Genomic DNA, 19,078 nt, shown 5'->3' on the forward strand with positions numbered 1-19,078 from the left:
CACGTTAATACATCAAACTAGGCATATACACTCGCCGGACACTTTATTAGGTACACCTTTTCAACAGCTCGTTAATCAACCAATCACAGGGCAGCAACCATCTTTAGGATTCACGGAATGAAACGGAGGAAATGTACAGTGAGCGTCAGTTCTCAGCGAGGTCGCCTTGTTGATGAGATTAGAGGAAGGAAACAGTAACTTGAATAGCATAAAAGAACATTGTGATGCTGGGAGCAAATGGGCTATAGCAGCAGAAGACCACACTGGGAGGGAACTAAGGAAACAGGAAACTGAGGCTATATAATTGTCATGGGCTCACCAACATTGGACAACAGAAGATTAAAAAAAATTGGTCCAGCGGGAAAACATCACCATGTCAATGAGCCTGCTCACTGTACTGGCATGGCCTCCACCGTCACCTGATCTCAATCCAGCAGTGCACCTTTGTGGAGATGCATGTGGAGCAAATGTGTAATGCTATCATATCAGTATGGATCAATATGTGTACTAATCTTCTAATAAAGTGGCCATTGAATGTAGCACCACCCTTTTGCGTTCATGTGGGGTCAAAATGTTAACGAGTTAAACTAAGCAGTTGCCAGGATTCGTGGGTTGTTTTTTTGTTTGTTTGTTTGTCTGTTTTTGTCTCACTGTGCTCTGTTTTTGTCTTTTTCTTTATTCCACCCAACCGGTTGTAGCAGACTGCTGCCCCTTCCTGAGCCTGCCTTTGCTGGAGGTTTGTTCCTGTTAAAAGAGAGTTCTTCCTTCCCACCATCACAAAGTGGTGATGGATTGTTGGAGTTTTCTTCAAAATACTGTAGGTCCTTTACAGTATAAAGCACTTTGAGGTGTTGCTGTGTTTTGGCACTAAATAAATAAATCTGATTCTGAATTGCATCAAATGGAAGTAAACTGGACTGAAGGTTAAGTCAATGGAAAGCAACCAGAACAAAACACAAAACAACTGGAAAAAGGTTTGACAATTAACAAGTTATAAGGATTTTAACTGTGGACATATCACCAGCCTGTGTAAATGTACATTAGTAGATGTGGCCAAAAAATGGACAAAACCTTTGCACAGTAAAAGAGGCAGGAGGCACTGATTCACCGTGTGAAGGGGTACTCATTGATACACCTACTTCATTTACTCTAGCCCACTTATCAGCTGATGAGTTTGCAAAAATGCAAAGTTTCATTTTCATTGTCGGCCACACATCTGCAGTGGGAGCAGCAAGAGCAAAAACAGGAAGACAGCTGTGTATTCTGGACGAGTGGTAACATGGAGACTTCAGTCCTAACATTCATATTTTTCTGTTAATTATTATTTCAGCCAATAATGTTCAGTGTACCTCTGTGGCACTCTGCTGATTAGTGTATACCTGGTAACTGGGTTGCATCGAGGTGAGATCGCATTCTCACCAGCGAACTGCTCTGCAGTTTGTTTGGTCCGCCTCCTCTGAAAGGCCTTGGTACAGTTGTTTTAGTCTGCACACCTGTGCAAAAGAACCACACCAAGGGCGGAAAGCAATCTGAAGTTCAATTTAAACGGATTAAACAACTAAACACCATGAAGGTGTATTTAGAATTTCCAGAAAAAAGGTCACCCACACCCCGAGGTAATTTGTATCCATGCACTTCATTGATTTGAGAACCAAAGCAGGGCAGTCTAACTTCAGGGGTGTGTTTGGTGCCACCCAAGGTCTCCCAGACCCTGGAGCTAATCACATACACTCAGTGTCTCTGGACCTATTAAGGTAATTTTAAGCTTTTAATACCCCTTTATTATCTTTACATTCAGTTGTTCTTGGAGCTACTTTCTATATTTGGCTTCATAGTTTTAGGTATCTGGAAAGTTTATCCACAAAACAACCTTAAAACTGAACTGTGCATATTAAAAGTACCACATCAAGTCTATACAGTCTTTTTATGTAATTGTACATATATCAGCAATAAATATATATTGTTTTTTACCCAGTTTCTGTTATTTTCTTAGAGATGTTTCACTGTTTCAAAGCTAATGTGCTTAACTAGTACAGTAAAAGGACTCAAGACCTTGAGATGAGCTATTTTTAATCCATCTATTATTTCTAAAGCCCATTTATATACTTAATTTAAAAAAAAAACTAAAGAGAGAAATATCTGATGAATGAACTGAACAGCAATACATATCAAATCTCAGAAAATCCAGCCTCATGATAACAGAGAAAAGTCCACTTGGAGAAAAACATCATGGTAACCTTGAGACTGGCTTGTTTTAATTACATTCACAACATATCACAGCTCTTTAACAAAGACACTCAAAGTTTGATGTCACTGAAAGTCATTGAAGGTTTATTCAGTCTCAAAATATTTCACAGTTAAACAAATAACCTGTAAACTTCCAGAAGCTTTACAATAATAAAAAAAATTGTAAAAAAGTTCATATATAATATCTCTAAACATCTCATGCAGGAAAGGTTATTTCCAGGTAATGTCGTTTGGTGAAGGCTTGGGTTTGCGTTTGATCACTGAATCGATCCAGTCTATGTAATTCACTACTTTTGTGTAAACTCCGGGTTTATTGGAGCGGCCGCAGCCCTCCCCCCAGCTGACGATCCCGTATAAGAAGCTGACGTCATTCCTCCCACAAGCCAGCGGGCCCCCGGAGTCGCCCTGAGGAAACGCACAAGTGGATGTAGTGGATGATCACAGTGAAGGCACACAAACGGCTGAGTCACACACTTAAAAATGAATATATTGCTCAAAATTGCTCTCTACCTATGAGCTAAACAGTCAGTTGTCTCATTTCATTTAACAGGAAGGAGTTCAAATATTTTACACAGCAGGATGAGGGGGTAGTGTCACACCACAGACATCTCTGAATATCACTGAGACCCTCGTTGCCTTCCCCCAACATTTCACTCAGGGGAATCCCTCCTGCCATCTTAAGTGCTGTTCCATTACTGTGAAACCTCGAGCCTGGCCTCTGATGTCATCCCCAACAGAGCCAAGGCGGCGGGTTAAGTACTGTACCGTCCCAGCCACAGTGAAATAAAGACATTTGTTTTCTTCTTTCTTGAATTCACGTGTATTTAAGTTTGTGTAGTCACGCATTAAATGAGATGTTGAAAAGGTAACGTTGATTTTTTTTAAACTCTAAAATCTGTCATTGTAAAATAGATTTTTGGTTAAAATGTGATCTTCATGAAGCAAAGTAGTTCATATCTCCAACATCCAGCAGCTTCATATAAATGCAATGACCTGCAGCGGGATCACATGACTGTGCATCAAAGTTTGTTTGATGCAGCGTGTAAGAGTGTAGTTGAGAGCAGGAGCATTAACACTGTGAGTTAGAACTATTAATACAATCTAACTCTTAATTTAAATACTGTTAAATAATTAAAGAAAAAAACTAACAAAAATATACCATAAAATAAAAAAATGTAAAAAGTATGCTCAGCTTTTTGGTTCTGGCTGAGAGTAAAATAAGTGAAGCAGAATCTGAAATGAAAAAAAAAAAAATGTAATGACAGAAAAGAGATTAAATCGCAAAAAAGTTCCTGAAGTTAAAGTCCTATTGATATTCTTTATAAATAACTTGATAATAAGAGATAATATTGTCACTATTGCGCTCAATCGCCCACTTTCCCAAGTGAATTTGCCACCCTGATAAGGATAAGCGGAAGAGAATGGATGGATGGACCTACTCCACTGATGTTTCCGAAAAGCCTTATATAGAGTTTTAAGCTTTTAACCCAGCCAACCAGCTATGAGGTGAATCATGACTATAAAGGAAAAGATACAGATAAAAAAATTAAAGGGAAATAAAAAGAAAAAAATGATTAGTTAAAACCCATAATGTTTTGCAATTCATCGAATTTACAGCAAACGACTTCTAACCTTCTAACCTTCCTTTAGATATGTCCATGGTAACCTTCATATCCAACCACGAGAGATACCGCTGTTTAAATTCAGCATTTTCTTCATGACATAGTAAATAAAACTTGTTTCCCCAAAAACAAAGTTGTTATCATATAGACCTATGGTTTCTTGTGACACATATCATCATTTCACAATGTCATAGCAGCTCTACTATGTATAGTTCTAGTATTATGGCTCATAATCAGAACGTGACTATGAGTTTTATTTCCAGGACCTCACTGCTGAGCTCTATAGTGCTGGTGAATCTGGTGTCTTAACTGCAAATAGAACATTGAGCCAGGAGCTAATTTAAAATTAAAAAAGATGTTTCTATCATGGGACTCTGTTTTAGGACATCAGCACTTCCTTGGCAGAATTACATCAAAACACGACAGTCCTCAAAATGCTTCCCTACCTGGCACGCATCAACGCAGCCGTTAATCCCTGCACAAATCATGTCACTAGTGACATGGTTGCCATACACTTCTGGCTTCTTGCAGTTATCGTGAGGAGTCAGTCTTACTCCAGCCTCCTGCAGAGTGGAGTATCCCATTCCCTCTGTCAAATAAAACACAAATGAGTCGTGTTAGATAAAAGCCCAGTAACACCGAGCTGTCACCCCATATTTTTTCCCGGTCCTTATGCTAAGCTAAGCTAGGCTAATCGTCTCCCGGCTGTGACAGATTTAGCCCTCAAGATGAAAGCAAATTATTATTTTCCAAAGTGACAAAATGTTTCTTTTATGTGCGTTAAAAATAAATCTGAAACTTTTCTCAAAGACACATAGCAGCGCAAACAATTTTGGCCCCACCCTCACGGTTTAAGCGTGTAAACAAATAAATAATTCACTGGAGGTGCACGACAAATGTGCTCCCTGTGATCAATGCACGAATGTAAATAGTTGTCATCGTGACAAAACGGAAATGACACAGCTCTGCCATGACCTCCTCATTACTCACTCTCTTGTGTATGTCCCCAGCCACTAATGGTGCAGCAGTAGTAATCGGGGAACGTCATGCTTTTGTCTGGGAGACAGATGGGCCTGATGAACGGGGTTTTCTTCACACATCGCCCGTCCTGCTTCTTCAGTTTGATTAGAACTGCCAAACAGAAATGAAATGTTATGAAACAGGAAAAGAAATGAAGCAAAGGTATGAAGCGAGTGGCTGACTTCGCCTTGGGAAAATGCCACACCCAACTGTCAATATACATATATGTGTGCATCTGTGTTTGTGCGTGTTTTTATTGCGGGGGTGCAGAGGGACACAGCTGTTCAGTGAAGCACAGCTGTGCATACAGACTGGGTTCTTAAGTGGGTTTGTGTGTTTCTGAACAGGGACAAGAGGTCTTCCAGTTTATGTGAGTCACTGGCATATGTGTGCGCGTGTGTGTATGCGTTAAATAATTACCAATGTCATGCAGTGTTGGGTTAAACACTGAGAAGTGCCTTGGAAAGATGTAGTCCTCCACTCCAAATGTCCTCGTGTTGGGACTGGTGGTATTAAAGCTATGCTGGCCCAGGACCACACGGATTTGAGATTTCAGGGGGCTGAAGAAAGACATTCTTAATTAATTCATTATAGTATACCAGTATACCAAAGTCCACACTCACAAAGCTCATCAAGTCAAAATAAACTTGAGGTAACTGGAGTACTTCACCTTGTTTTTCGTGAAATCTGGTGGGAAAATTAGAGAACCCAAAATACCTTCACAGAACATTTGTTTGAGCTTTTAGCAGCACAGTCAATCACATTTGGCCTTTAAGGGGGGTGAAAAAGGAAGCCAATGCAGAACTTCCAAATGCTGCAATTAAACGGGTGTTTTTCCTGCCATTTGGAAAGTAGTCGATGAGTATTTGTTCGCGTATTAAGTGCAAACTATGGACGAACGCATGAATCTGCTAGCAAACAAAACAATACCAAAAGTTAAAGTTATGCATTATTAAAGAGAATATAGCTTCCAGGTCTAAAAGGTGAAGCAAATGCAGACGTGCCTTAAACCAGCCCTTGCTTGGCATTATGCTTACATTGCTTGAGAGTTGCCTGCCCTTTTGGATGTGATATAACTGCATGTCACTCAGGAAAACTGTCCATTTTGCGACCACTTGGTGAGTGGTTGCTGGAGACTGCTAGCCCTCATTAGCTAAACTCAGTTGCAAAGACGATGCTGTATCAAAAAACGTGTTGGCTGCAAGCAGATTCTTTGCAGTTTGCATGAAAGACAGCATTTTGTATAATTGCTAACTGCTAGCAAAGCGGTACTTAAACTTGGAGAAAGTGCAACGCAAACCAGAAACAGTCTCCGTTTCTGGCATCGCACTTTGTAAAATCTTACTGCTGTTTGCAAAGTAGTTGGAAAGTGTTTGCAGACAAGTTGAAAACATGACCAAAGTAATAACAAAGAGGTTTTCACTAATTAATTCACATTTTATGCTGGTGACTGGCAGTTGCTAAGGATTCAGTGACTGGTCTCTAGCCCTGTTTGTCTGGGGCTTTAGCCATTACTTTTCCAGGAGCGGTAAATAGCTACAGGATGCTAACCAAGCTTACCAACCAATCATTAGCTGATAATTTAGCACAGCGTCCTACCATCCAAATGTGGTCACTCAAGATGGCAAAAAGACCATTCTTATCATGATTGTTACACCTGTAGGAACCATAGTAGCAACAATAGACAGGAAGAGAACAATGACACACAAAGGGAGTCAGACTGGTTGACCGATCTTTTAGCCATGTGGCATGCATTCTTACCACTTCGTCACTTGGGCTAAAAATCAGTCTAATTTTTATTACACTGCTTTAAAGTCTAATAATTAAAATCTAATGATTTTAATGTCACTTGTGCTGTAAAAAAAAATCCACTTAATTCTGTAATTTTCCTTCCTAAAGCACCAACTATCTATAAGATAGTTAAACCCCTGCGATGTTGATAATGCTATTTTATATTATGAATTTTAATTAATACTTTCTAATAAGAAATCCAATCATGCCCCAACTGTACTAAAACACAGTTGTAGCAGTAGACATGGGGCTTAAAAAGAAAGCCTTGCAGATACCATATATTGTATTTTCCTATATGCACTCTGCTGTGTAGGTCCAGTGCAACATTCAGTTGCTTTAGCTAAAGATTTAAACTTGTGGATGTCAGTAAACAGACATCTGTTTTACTGACATCAGAGGAAGGTGCTAACATTTGCATGTAAACATTACAACATGCATATTTAGACACGTTTGTTATATAATACAGAGAGAATATATTACTGTTTAAAATTCAAGAAATGTGACTTTTTTTGTCAAGCTTCCTATAGTCTTTCATAGACTGACTCAAAAGGGGATACGATTTCTTAAAAGACTCACACTTTCCAAGGTTAAGAGATAACACTGTGTAGAGAGGAAAAAATGGCTGGAAAAACTCATAGCGTTGCCTTTTTTCCACTAATGTGTGTAACATCCTCTGCAGCGGTAGAATTCAATACATACTTGCTGAAGAAGCAGTGGGCCGCAGACACGACCCAGCAAGAGGAGATGAGAGTGCCGCCGCAGAAGTCTGACTGTCCGATGTAAATGGCTGCCATCCATGGATGACTACCTTCCAGAGACGAAGTTCCACCCATTATCCTCCCTCTGGCTGTCGATAACCTCTTCTTGTGCTTTTTCCCGCATAAGGGTTTTTTGGCCGGCTTGGAGGGTTTGGGTTTTTCAATGGTGGGCAGGACGTTGAATGGAGTAAACCTCAGAGAAGAAGCTGAGAAAAGTTCAAACAGAGGATTATTTTCAGCTTAACTTGGACACAGCAAAATGCCACTTTCTAAAAAGAGCTAAAAGACCCTAACAGATAAGAAACTACAAATCAATCAACTAGCTTAGATTTAGACTTTTTTTTTAAAACTAGCTTCCTAAATACCTCTTCTGAATAATTTTGAATCTACTGCTGGTTGATTTCCCCCTGCAAGAAGCACAAAAAACAAAAATAGTCATTTCTATAAGGTGATGATGTTCAGTGTGGCAAAGCTTCCTCTGGCTGCAAATCATGTGTTGAGGATGATCAGGAAGAGGATTATGAATTCGGTGCATACCCCTGGCATCATGACAGACAGATAGACAGCTGTTGCAAACCCCACTCACCACATCAACATTTGGCTCCACCTGACGTGACGTGTTGATTCAGGGTGAGTAATGTCTTATTATTTCCCCCATATCTAACCTAGCCAATGTTTTTCCTTTAAAAAAAAAAAAGCTCTTTCACTAAACCAGTCAGCTTGGCTGAATTTAACTTTCGAGAGCAGCGTGACTCAGCGGCACAGATTAGCTGCCTTCTCTGCACTTTTTTTTTGTTTTTAAATCTAAAACTGGATTTTAATTAAATGTGAAGGCATTTAATAAGCCTCCACATTCGAGAAATGTTTCTCGAATACGGAGCGTCAGTGTCAATGTCATATGAACGAGGCCGAGAGAGAGAGAAGACGCTGCTGCACTGCGTGACCTTTGTGTAAGATCATTACTTATTGCATGTTGTAATGATGGAATGAATGTTCAGAGAGTGGCAGCTAAATAAATCTGATACTCTTAACGAGGAAACAAAATTAAGCCAAGAGTTGGATATGAACATTATTACAAACGAGGGGTATTAGAATATGTACATATATAGATTTAAACGGCAGAACAGCTCAGGTGTCTGGTCAAGCTAACAGATGTATGCCTTAATCTTATGCTAAAGCATATCCACACTCCAATATAACGCCTCAATTACAACATAATTACATTCTGCACACAAACTCCTTCCCTGCGTCCTGCTTACTCACACGCAGCCATTACACAGGAGGGGACGTCACAGTACTCCCAGGAGATGGCGTTGTCTTTTATTGTGTAACACCAAGGCTTCTTGTCCTCGTCTGGGTTCCTACACACAGAGATACACAACGGACAGAGTGTGTGCGTGCTTCTGTGCGTGTAGCCTCGCTGCTTCCTATCTTTATATATTGCTTCATTAGCTGAATGTCTCACAGGGGCTCCATTGCCATTCAAATCCACACACTCACACGCAGATAATTCGCTTTCTTTCTACATTCGTTTCACGTTTTAACAACCAGGATTCAGGTTTTAGTTTTAAAGCTGCAATATGCAATCTTACCAATAATTAATGATCTATCCGAGCCTGGGTGTAAGTCTAAGTCCCATTGTTTGCTTTGGCCTGGGAAAATTTGGGAAACGTGCCATTTGCTGTCAGTATGTCTTCCTGCTCATGAGAAGTCATAGTAAGAAATCAGCTGATGGAAGAAGGCAGGAAGGGTGAATGTGCCAGAGATAAGCCTTTTGGCATGATGGTTTCAGGGTTTCCCCCTCAGTAGCTATGTGCTCGTAAGTCACACGAATGACAAGAGTTGACACATGGAATTGACAGATAAGGAGCATACGGCTTTTGCTAGCTCAGGGTAAAAAAAAAGTTGGATACTGCAGCTTTAAAACAGAAATTATGTGCAAACTGTATAGAAATGTGGCCTCCCAGATAAGACTGTTTGCAGCACAGCAAGCGACAAAGGCTTTAATATCTCATTTTGATTAACTGTTGGAGAAACAACTACTAGAAAATCTACCATAGCTGCTATTAAGGCAGGATGATTTAGCACACACACCTGCAGTAGGCATGCTCCCCAAGGCCTTTAACAGGTGATGCAATCACTGTGCCCACATGGAGCTCATCAAACAGCAGGTCTGAGTTCCACGGCAGACACTGGGCGCCGGACACGGTGGTGCCCACCAGGCCTCTGTAACCTGTGCCCCTGCTGCTATAGCACTCTGTCTCTGGCTCTGCTCACACAAGCCACAGAGAGAGAGAGAGAGAGAAAGAGAGAGAAAGAGAGAGAGAGAGACATGGAAATAATCCCAGCCGTGACCACAGTAAAACACAGGTATGTAAACAATATGAAAGCGATCACACAAACTCCCGATGCAGCAGATATGTGTGTGCGATGACAGCTCTTTTCTCTTCAGAATGAGTTAGAACACGTTTTAAAACCTCTCTCTGAACGCGTCAATGACAGCTGGCTACAAGCTCACCAGCACGCCCTCACCTGTGACCATTAATCAAACTATTGTCATCCACACATGCACGAGCATGCGTCTGTGCATACGTGACACAATGAGGATTCCATACATCTGCTCTCGCATATGACAAAGACTCTGGCTCTATGCAGACTGCAGTGACTAGAAATTCTGCCCTCTGCTATTTTTAGCCCAATACAAACATCATTTCATGTCAACTGTGCTTTCTGCTCAGAGCAAATTTTGCATTTCCATTTGAATGAGGAAAACGGGAACGTAGCACTCAGCGTATGACTTACCGAGACTACAGTGAGGTCCACTGTAGCCATGCCTGCAGTTACACACTTCCTTTCCGGTGGATACGATCAGTCGACACGTTCCGTCGTTCTGACATGGGTTTGTACGGCACACTGGACACATCAAGACACACACTGTCACATCCTAATGCCATTCTCTTTAAAATGCTTGTTTTTCAGCAAAACTTTATTAACATTTAGCTTGTTTAACGGACCCATTATGATAGTCGCTATGCACAGTTTAAAAGTATTGTATTCTGGTTATATTTCTATAAAATAAAATGGTTGCCGAGCACCTAGGTCATTTTGCTGGGAAATTGCAACTATTAAAATTGCCATTCCTACATTACTGTCTTTGGAGGAATTTCTGTTTCAAATCTATGAGATTCTGAATTCTGAATGTAAGCAGTTAATGTAGAGTCCTGAAGTAGAATTCCTATAGATGCCAACAAAATTGTAGCAAATGGCCAGACATTTGCAATTTTTACACTTTGGAACAACCGGTCTGAACTAAACCAAGGAAACCACCAGTTGCTAAGGTAAAAAGTGTATTGCCTGACTGACCTGTTGCTTGCTGTTGATGCATTAAAGCTTCCTTGTGATTCTTTTTGGACACTAGCAATTTGCTGTTGTCACAAGTAATTTGTGTGGTAGCCACAGACTCATCTGCAAACACTCACCAGCTAGTTGCGAAGTGTTAGTAAAACAGAGAACGTAAGTTGTACAACTTTTACTTTGAAGACGTGTGCGACTGGGGCGTTAAGGGAACTTTATGCTGATTGGCTGCCCCTCATAACGAGAAAGCTTAAACAGCACTTAGGTGGTTGCTGCTGTTTTGTGTATGAGGTATGAATTATATATGTATATAATATATATGTATTATGTATGTACTATATGTATTAAATCATGCATGACCACGTCTGAAAAGAAAAACTGTGTGAAACTGAGCATTTACAGCAGTATGAAGCCTGAGCTTTTGGCTCACAGGGATTAGTCTGACATACACTGACCTCGCTATTTAAAACTTCTGTATTGTGGCATCAATCATTGGAAATCACTGTAATAGTACATTTATAACAGACAATAATTCAACAATAATTAGCATTGCTACACCATCATGGTTTTTCCCACGCAGGTTTTAAATGTAATTTTTAATATTTTTAGATTACCAAAAGAAAACTGCAAAAGAAACCTCTGAGTATTTTAACCTGACTCTACAGTTCCGCTCAGGTGGACTTACTAACATCTTCCGGTCTCATTTTTTTGGCTTTGGTTCGCTCTCACCCATGCATCTGTGTTCTTATGTACATGTAATATATCTGGGTCTGAGCAGCCTCTTGTGAAATAATATAACATACAGAAAATATGCTGGGGATCAGAGATGCCATGAGTTTATTGGGTTTTACTGAAAGTGAGCAGTCCTGATGTGCTTTGAAGAAAAACAATGTAAAGCACATTAAGGGTCAGGTTCAAGCTAGAAAACTTTTTTTTTTTTTAGTTTTGCGACTCCTGTAAGCTGAGCCCCTATCATCATGACAAAAGCAGTTTCAGCTGAAGAAGCATGAAAATACCTCTCTGATTGTATCTCCTTTATGCCAGGGGAATCTGCTAAATGCCCGTGAACATTGAGATGAAAGCACCCTATGGACCCATGGGGTGTGTCCTAAAACACCATTCCTGAGTCACAGTGAGTCATATAATCTGCCTTTTCTTCAATGCAAAGTTACTCTTGTAACTATGGAGCTGTGATCAAAGAAAGGGTAGGGCACGTCTTTCAAACCCCCTCTTATGAGAGTGAAAAAAAAAAAAATTCTTCAGGCTAGGAGGAGATCTGATACTTTTTTGGAGGCCTGAGATCAAGTTGTATACTATTTTTTTAAAATTATATGAGTTGCTAAGGTTGCTAGGTTTTTATCTTTATGTTTATTTAATGTAAAAACAAACAAACCCCAAAACATTCCAACATGTAGCAATATTTCGTTTGTCATTCGCCGATTTGAGCATCAATTCAAGCAGCTGTCAAAGCAAATAGCGCTGAAGTCATTGCAGCCTATTGAGTTTTGCTCTCATCACCCCAAAAATAGCAAAAAATGGCCAAGAAAAAAAAAACTGGACACATTCAGAGCAGAACAACAAAAGCAGAAAGCATGTCTTACTCGTGTAGTGGACTCTCTCACACTTGATTTCCCCTGCCACACATGTGCACTGTTCCACATTACGGAGGTGAATTCGTCCCCAAGACTCTCCGATGTCATAATAGCGCAGGTGTACGGTTTCGTAGCACTTCTCTGAAAAAGCCGACACAACACATGAAAGGCGTCGGGGCTGAAATGGGAGAGCAGATTGAAGAGCTCAATGGAGCGTACGGAGCAAATCTCCGATGGCTGAGCTGCTGCGACGGATCCATTTTTCTGTGTTTTTCCATCTTCTTTCACTGCTTTGCTTTCAGCTGAAAAGTGAAACCTGTTTACAGGTAACTCATAACTGATTTGCCATTATTTTGGCCTGAAGGCAAGCACGCGAAATTTCAGCAGCATTTTAACGGAAAACACAGATTAAATGAAACTGGCATGTCATTTCAATGTTATACACGTCACGTTATTGTGAAGCGTATGCCGCATTTATAGGACTGTGGCGAACATAAGACTGCCACTCAGATCTTTCAATCACATCTCAGTGTCTATATCAGCAAATAGAGATTGCTCAGTTGTCATCTTAATAGCATCAGGTCACGTCTGTCAGTGGCGTGTGAGGCTATAGCTGAATGCAGCTAAACCAGTTTAAAGTCAATTAAACAAACTACATTTGCTGCTAAAAAAGAGCGAAATCACTGTGTCACTGCTGGTCTGTAACCAGTTCTGCCTTAACTCCTTCAGGATATGAAGCTCCTGCCCAGATAAGTTTGGGAACCAATAATTACAAAAATTGATAATCACAGCTTGCCAGTCATTGGAGAATTTATTGCATCAGACATCAGTGATTCCACCTTTGGGCACGGCAACTTTGTGGTGCTTTGCTAGTGGCAGCTTTTTGGCATCGGCCACAATCTTTTTTTATTGTAAATGTGTAAATCTCTGGAACTAACAGATGGGGTGGTGCTACTGGCAGCGGCAGAACAGGGTTACATGAGGTGGGGTTGAAAGCCACGCAGACTCTTAACTACTGTGATAATCAAGAGTGAACTTAGACTGTCATGCTTTTGTTTGTCTTCACGGTTTGTTTCCTTTTTTTAATCAACCTTTATTTATGCAGGAAATTAAGATCAAAAGTCTCTTTTGCGAGTGTATTTTGGGACCATACAGGCAGCCTTATAACCTAGCATGTTCTTTGACTCCCATAGAAAACCTTGTGCAAGCACAGCGAGTCCAGATTATAATGTAAATTTTCTATCTATGAAAAATCTCCAAATTTAGTTGTTCACAGCTGGGAAAAGGTAAGCTCACAAAGAACAGCGTTGGGCTCTGTGGATAAAAGTATCCTTATTCTTGTCACCAGTGAAATTTTCAAACCTCCAACAATTACTGACAGCAATTTTCCTCCTAATCAAAGCTGTAAATCAGTGTAAATAACAGCACTTACCAGTGAGCCAGTAAACTACAACGTTATTGAATGTAGCAGATGTAGCAGAAATGAAGCACGTCAAATGCCACACCAATTTAGTCATTGTATGATGAGTGGCCTCTTTGCATAATGAGCCACAATCTGCAACCTTTCTGAAAAGTCAACAGTTGAGCATTTTTAACAAATATAGCCTCTCTATGTGGCTCACTGGTCCCCAGAGAAGAAGGAGTTAACTCTTCACACTCAACTGCCTTCACTAAGCATGAATTTGATTACAGAGTTTTTAGCTGGCATGCTTTTGATTTTGGTTTACATCTGTGGACAACAGATGAATGACAATGGGCTGCCTAATGTGCACTTTGATGTGAATATGTTCAGGGAACAGACAAAAAAAAAGACAGTCTGACAAAACCAAATATGAATGGATGACAAGCACTATACCTTTAATTCATAGAATATTAATAAAGGTGCCTACTTTGTTCACATATTCTCCCAGAGAAGCTCTCAGGGCAGGAGCATTCGAATGTGCGTCTGTGTGGGATCGCTGTGCAGACGCCTCCATTCTGACACGGGTTCGCCTGACACGGATCTGTGATTCTGCGTGAAGTGTGGACAAAAACTGAAATCAAAACATCAAAACATAATCAGCAGGAGAACAACCGCAACACTGTAGTTTCTAATTAAACAGCAGTGGAAATTCAATCTGCAGCTGGTTTGGTGAGCTAACCATTTGGATGGCTTCTCTCTGGTGCGCAGAAACCCCACTTCCTGTCCCGATCAAAATTGTGTGTAAGAGAGCACCTGGGACAAAGGAAACAGGAAGAGAGTCACCTGCAAGTCAGCAAATGCAGCAAATATGCCAAAAACAGAGTCTGCACAATTCTAACAAGCTTGAAAGTTAATATTTGGTATGATCACCTTTATTCTTCAACATAACCTGAACTCTCTTAAGCAAGTTTCTGTAATTTCTTTAAGTATGGTTGGATGTTTTTGTTCTGAATTTGTATAAAGGAGTATATAGGACCACTCTTTTTTTTCATGTAAAAATAAATAAATAAATAATAAATAAATCATCAAACGTCTTTTTCACAAATCACACCCTGATTACAACCTTAGTAAGCATATCCTGACTAAGCGTGTAAGTTAGCGTGCCCGCTGACGGTTAGTCATGCTATACTGTTGGAGTTGGGCATATAGATATTGTGACATAAAATTGCGTAAACCATGTGCAGAGGATTTTACCCAACCCTTAATCAAACCCACAAGTACTGACACCCTGCTCCAGAACGCTGCATCTTCTGCCAACACACACTAACTAACTCTGTCAATCATCCACTAATCTAACCTGCGTAACATTAACATACTTCTTCTCCACTCACTGTAACTACAACACTCAATGACAAACCCATTCTGACGGTGAGCTGATGAGCACATCACAAAAACAAGCAGGGTCAAACCGCCGCAACTTTACATGTAGGTGGACCAGAAAATATTGGCCCATGTATAATTGCATAAACGTTGCTCCACCTTACTGGCATCCACCCTTTCTGCATCATTTCCAAGTAGTGAAGACTGAAACCCTGCCAGCGTGTCTCCTGTTGTTTTGGGTTTTTTTTCCAATATCATAAAAAGATGATTGTTGCTGTGTCACAATCTGAAGCGATTAAAAAAAACCAAATTACACCATGATGGTTTTACTGAGGCAGCTGTTTATGCACCCTCGGGATAAACGCTGTGAAACGGCTAAACTTCAGCTATAGTTGCAGTTTCACAGAGTACCTCTGCATTTTATCTTCACAGTTATTAATGATAACACTGTATTATGATAAAAATCATCACAGGCCCCAGCAGTAATTGAGCAATAAGCATTTTATTAAAGCTTTTTCGCTCATTACCTCATTAAAATTTGTGATCAGATGGCACTGTCGCATAAATCCCTCATCCCCGCGAGCTGTAATTAGGTGTGACTACACACCCCAAACACACTGCATCAGTGTACAAATCATTGCTATTACAGCAGTGATGGAAAACACCAGTGTGTTTGTTCTTTTAAGGGCATGCAAAAAGCCAGGAACTATCAACCAATTAGAAATAAGAACACTAACTCGACATTTCTCCCTTGAGAAGAAAGCTGCACTTTGTATCTTCCAGCCCCACAAAGGTTGACTGTTTCCAGTGCTTTCTTTTAAAGTTATAAAATTCAAAAGTCTGATATAAATATATTGCCTTTTATTTTTTACACAGACATATTCTGTATATATATATTCCAGTGATACTGTAATCCACTGTAAGACAGTCATCTATGACACCGTATCTGTGTGACTTAACAAGAAGAACTATACTTAAAGAAGTAAAGAGTTTGTTCTTCTTCAGTGTCAGCTCATTAAGCTCATTTTAAGCTCTTCAGTTGATAACTGCCACCACAAAGACTGAAGTAGTGTCTGCTATAATGAATACATATATTGATATCTGAAACCAGTACATCAATAAATGTACTACAAGAAAACGGTATACGATATATGAAAATATCGATATTTTGCCCCACCTCACATGGTAGCAGCTCAATGCATTTAAACATGTTCAAACCGAGCATCGGGAGAAGGTGATTCAAGTGACTTTGAATGTGGCATGGTATTGATGCCAGACCAGCTGGCTCGAGTATTTCAGAAACTGCTGATCTACTGGGAATATCCCAGCACAACAATCTCTGGGGATTACAAAGAATGGCCTGAAAAACAGAAAATATCCACTGAGTGGCAGTTCTCTGTGTGAAAATGTGTTGTTGATAACAGAGATCAGAGGAGAATGGCCAGACTGCTTTGAACGCATAACACGTCAAACCTTGAAGCAGATGGAAAACAACAAGAGAAAAAAAACACATGATCCTGTCAGCTAAAAACAGGGAACTTGGGCTACAATTTACAAACGCCTGCCAACAGAAGATAAATGCTGTCTGGTCTAATGAGTAGGCTCAGAATTTGGTGTAGAAAACATGAATGCATGAATCTGTGCCTCGAGTCCATGATTCAGGCTGATGGTGGTGGCGGTGTAATGTTGTGACCGGATATTTTCTTTGGGTCCTTTAGTACTAAATGAGCATCATTTAAGCACCACAGAGATTTGCATCATGAATGTGTAGCTAACTGTCTGACCTGTGTGTATACAGTAAGTTTGAGATTGAAAAGGGAAGATTATGGCTCATTGTTTCTTAACTATCAAGCAATCAAAACACACAGCCTGACTCCGCTCCATCAGTCACGATGCTATTCTGCTACATGTGCCTTGACCGTGCTAAGGGTATTGTCAAGTCAAGGCTAGTTGCTTTTATTTAATTAGCACATTTAAAAGCAGCGGGAGCTGCTTTCAAGTCGCTGTGGTAGAATAAAATATACAGTGACAACACTAAGTGGGAAGTGACAAAGGCAATGATAAACACGCATCATCAAGACAGCAAAAAAATAAAAGATGTATTAAGAAAATAAGTTCAATACAAACCATGCAATCAAATAATCTGTAAATTATCCAAAGATGATTTTTTTACATTTTGTGGAATAAAAGTTTCAAATCATGCGTATCAAACAACGTGTGTGTGTGTGTGTGTGTGTGTGTGTGTGTGTAAGAGCGAGAGAGAGAGAGAGAGAGAGAGAGAGAGAGAGAAGAGAGAGATCTGTCAGTGTGTGTCAGAGGACTGACACTTCTGTCAGAAGTGTGTTTTGACTTGACTACACACACATTACAGACTGTTTGTGCAACCAAAACAGTAGATCCAGACAGACAGGCTGGCTAATAAGGACTCACCATGGTCTTGAGGAGAGGACAGTGATGCAGTGATGATGAATCCTTCCACCCTGACGAAAAGGGAATTTACATTCTTTGCCCGTGGTGGTAACAACTGCAGAGGACGTAAAGGGGAAAACACAAAACATTAGCAGCAGAAACTGTCTTGGAAACCCCGACCCACCCACTCTCTCGCTGGTTTCCACACACAAAGACCCCTTTCACTTCAAATGAATGTACAAAAATCCATAAGCAAGCTACACCCCCTCCCCTACAGGTAACACCTATGCAAACATCAGCTCACTCAGGACTTAAGAGTGCTGCACCACCAACTAAGTAAAATAATAATAATAATAACAATAACAATAATAATAATAATAATAATAATATAGGAAAAATGATTTTAAGACCAGAGTAAAAACAAACAAACAAACAAACAATAACAAAAAGAAACTCGCCTGTATGGCTCTCCCTCACCGCCTCTGCTTCATATGTAGGTGCTAATGTGTGCTGAAATCAAGGGAGAGACATTATTTCACTCCTTTCACGCTCTCAAAAACACGCAATAACAATAAGCACAGACTCACTTGAGTAGAGAAGTGTGGCTAAAACTTACCACTCCTGCGAAAACGCACGAGAGAAAAAGCATCACGGCGTGTGCCATCGCGAAAGTTTGCATCTGATGTTTCCCTGGTGTCCCGAGAAGCTTATTTCCCGTGTGCCTGTCACGTAATATCTGTCAGTGTCAGAGTCCTCAGCCCGTTTTTGGTCATAGGAAACGTGGGAAATCCTGCAAGTATTATCCTGTCCCTCACAAGTTGAAGCTGTATTGAGTAAACCCGTTGCGTCATTAGGCTTGTCTGACGCTGAGGCATCCTGTATCCCGGCTGGTGTTCCCCCAGCTCCCCCTCTGCGCTCGCCCACGGTTTATCATTACGACTTATCGACTCACGAAAGAAACAAGAAGTTTCTTGAGGCAGAGGCAGGCAGAGAGGTAATACCGCTCAATCCTTACCCCTTTTAGGTTTAACACTGCTTTCTCCTAAAGTCGCCCAATTTTAGCTTTTCTTTCACCTGTGGTGTAGGTGTGCGTCGTTTCTGTACTTAACAGAGATTTTGCTTCATATCGACGCGAGATATGACAGCATCACACGGTACCTGCAGGTTTTCGGTTGCACATCCGCGATGCCAATCTTCCGTGCTACCACAATAGAGAACAAAGATGCACTATTGGATTGAGATCTGATGACTGTGGAGGCCATTTGAGTTAGTGAACTCATCGTCATGTTTAAAAAAACAGTTTGAGATGATCTGAACTTTGTGACACGACACATTATCAGCCAATAGAAGATGGGCATACTGTGGTCATAGAGAGCAACAATACTCAGGTAGGCTGTGGTGTCTCAATGGTGCTCACTAAGCGGTGCAGTCTGTACCGCTGATACAATTCGGGATTGATTTCATGTTTACGCCAGATACGGATCCTACCAACTGAATGTCGCA

At 40.5% G+C, this 19,078-nt stretch overlaps 1 protein-coding gene across 3 annotated transcripts; it reads right to left on the reverse strand.

The window, feature by feature from the left end:
• Nucleotides 1-2,068: 2,068 nt before the first annotated feature.
• On the reverse strand, nucleotides 2,069-18,735 carry hgfac (HGF activator). 3 transcript variants are annotated; one of them, XM_085266969.1, is made up of 15 exons: nucleotides 18,192-18,734; nucleotides 18,034-18,085; nucleotides 17,597-17,690; nucleotides 14,526-14,599; nucleotides 14,274-14,417; nucleotides 12,394-12,525; nucleotides 10,241-10,351; nucleotides 9,533-9,707; nucleotides 8,702-8,799; nucleotides 7,804-7,845; nucleotides 7,380-7,644; nucleotides 5,310-5,449; nucleotides 4,860-5,000; nucleotides 4,316-4,458; nucleotides 2,069-2,652 (listed from the first exon to the last, which is right to left on the reverse strand). In XM_085266969.1, the coding sequence occupies exons 1-15, from the start codon at nucleotides 18,252-18,254 to the stop codon at nucleotides 2,458-2,460; spliced, it is 1,869 nt and encodes a 622-aa protein (XP_085123095.1). In that variant the 5' UTR covers nucleotides 18,255-18,734; the 3' UTR covers nucleotides 2,069-2,457. The 3 variants fall into 3 exon arrangements, with proteins under 3 accessions (XP_085123095.1, XP_085123097.1, XP_085123096.1); XM_085266971.1 differs by lacking the exon at nucleotides 12,394-12,525 and having other exon boundaries at nucleotides 18,192-18,735; XM_085266970.1 differs by lacking the exon at nucleotides 7,804-7,845 and having other exon boundaries at nucleotides 18,192-18,733.
• Nucleotides 18,736-19,078: the final 343 nt, after the last annotated feature.

This window comes from Mchenga conophoros, linkage group LG3, assembly GCF_057382185.1.
Source record: "Mchenga conophoros isolate Kocher_MC1m ecotype Shallow Benthic linkage group LG3, M_conophoros_male_GT1.1, whole genome shotgun sequence".
In the NCBI taxonomy this organism is placed as follows: Eukaryota; Metazoa; Chordata; class Actinopteri; order Cichliformes; family Cichlidae; genus Mchenga; species Mchenga conophoros.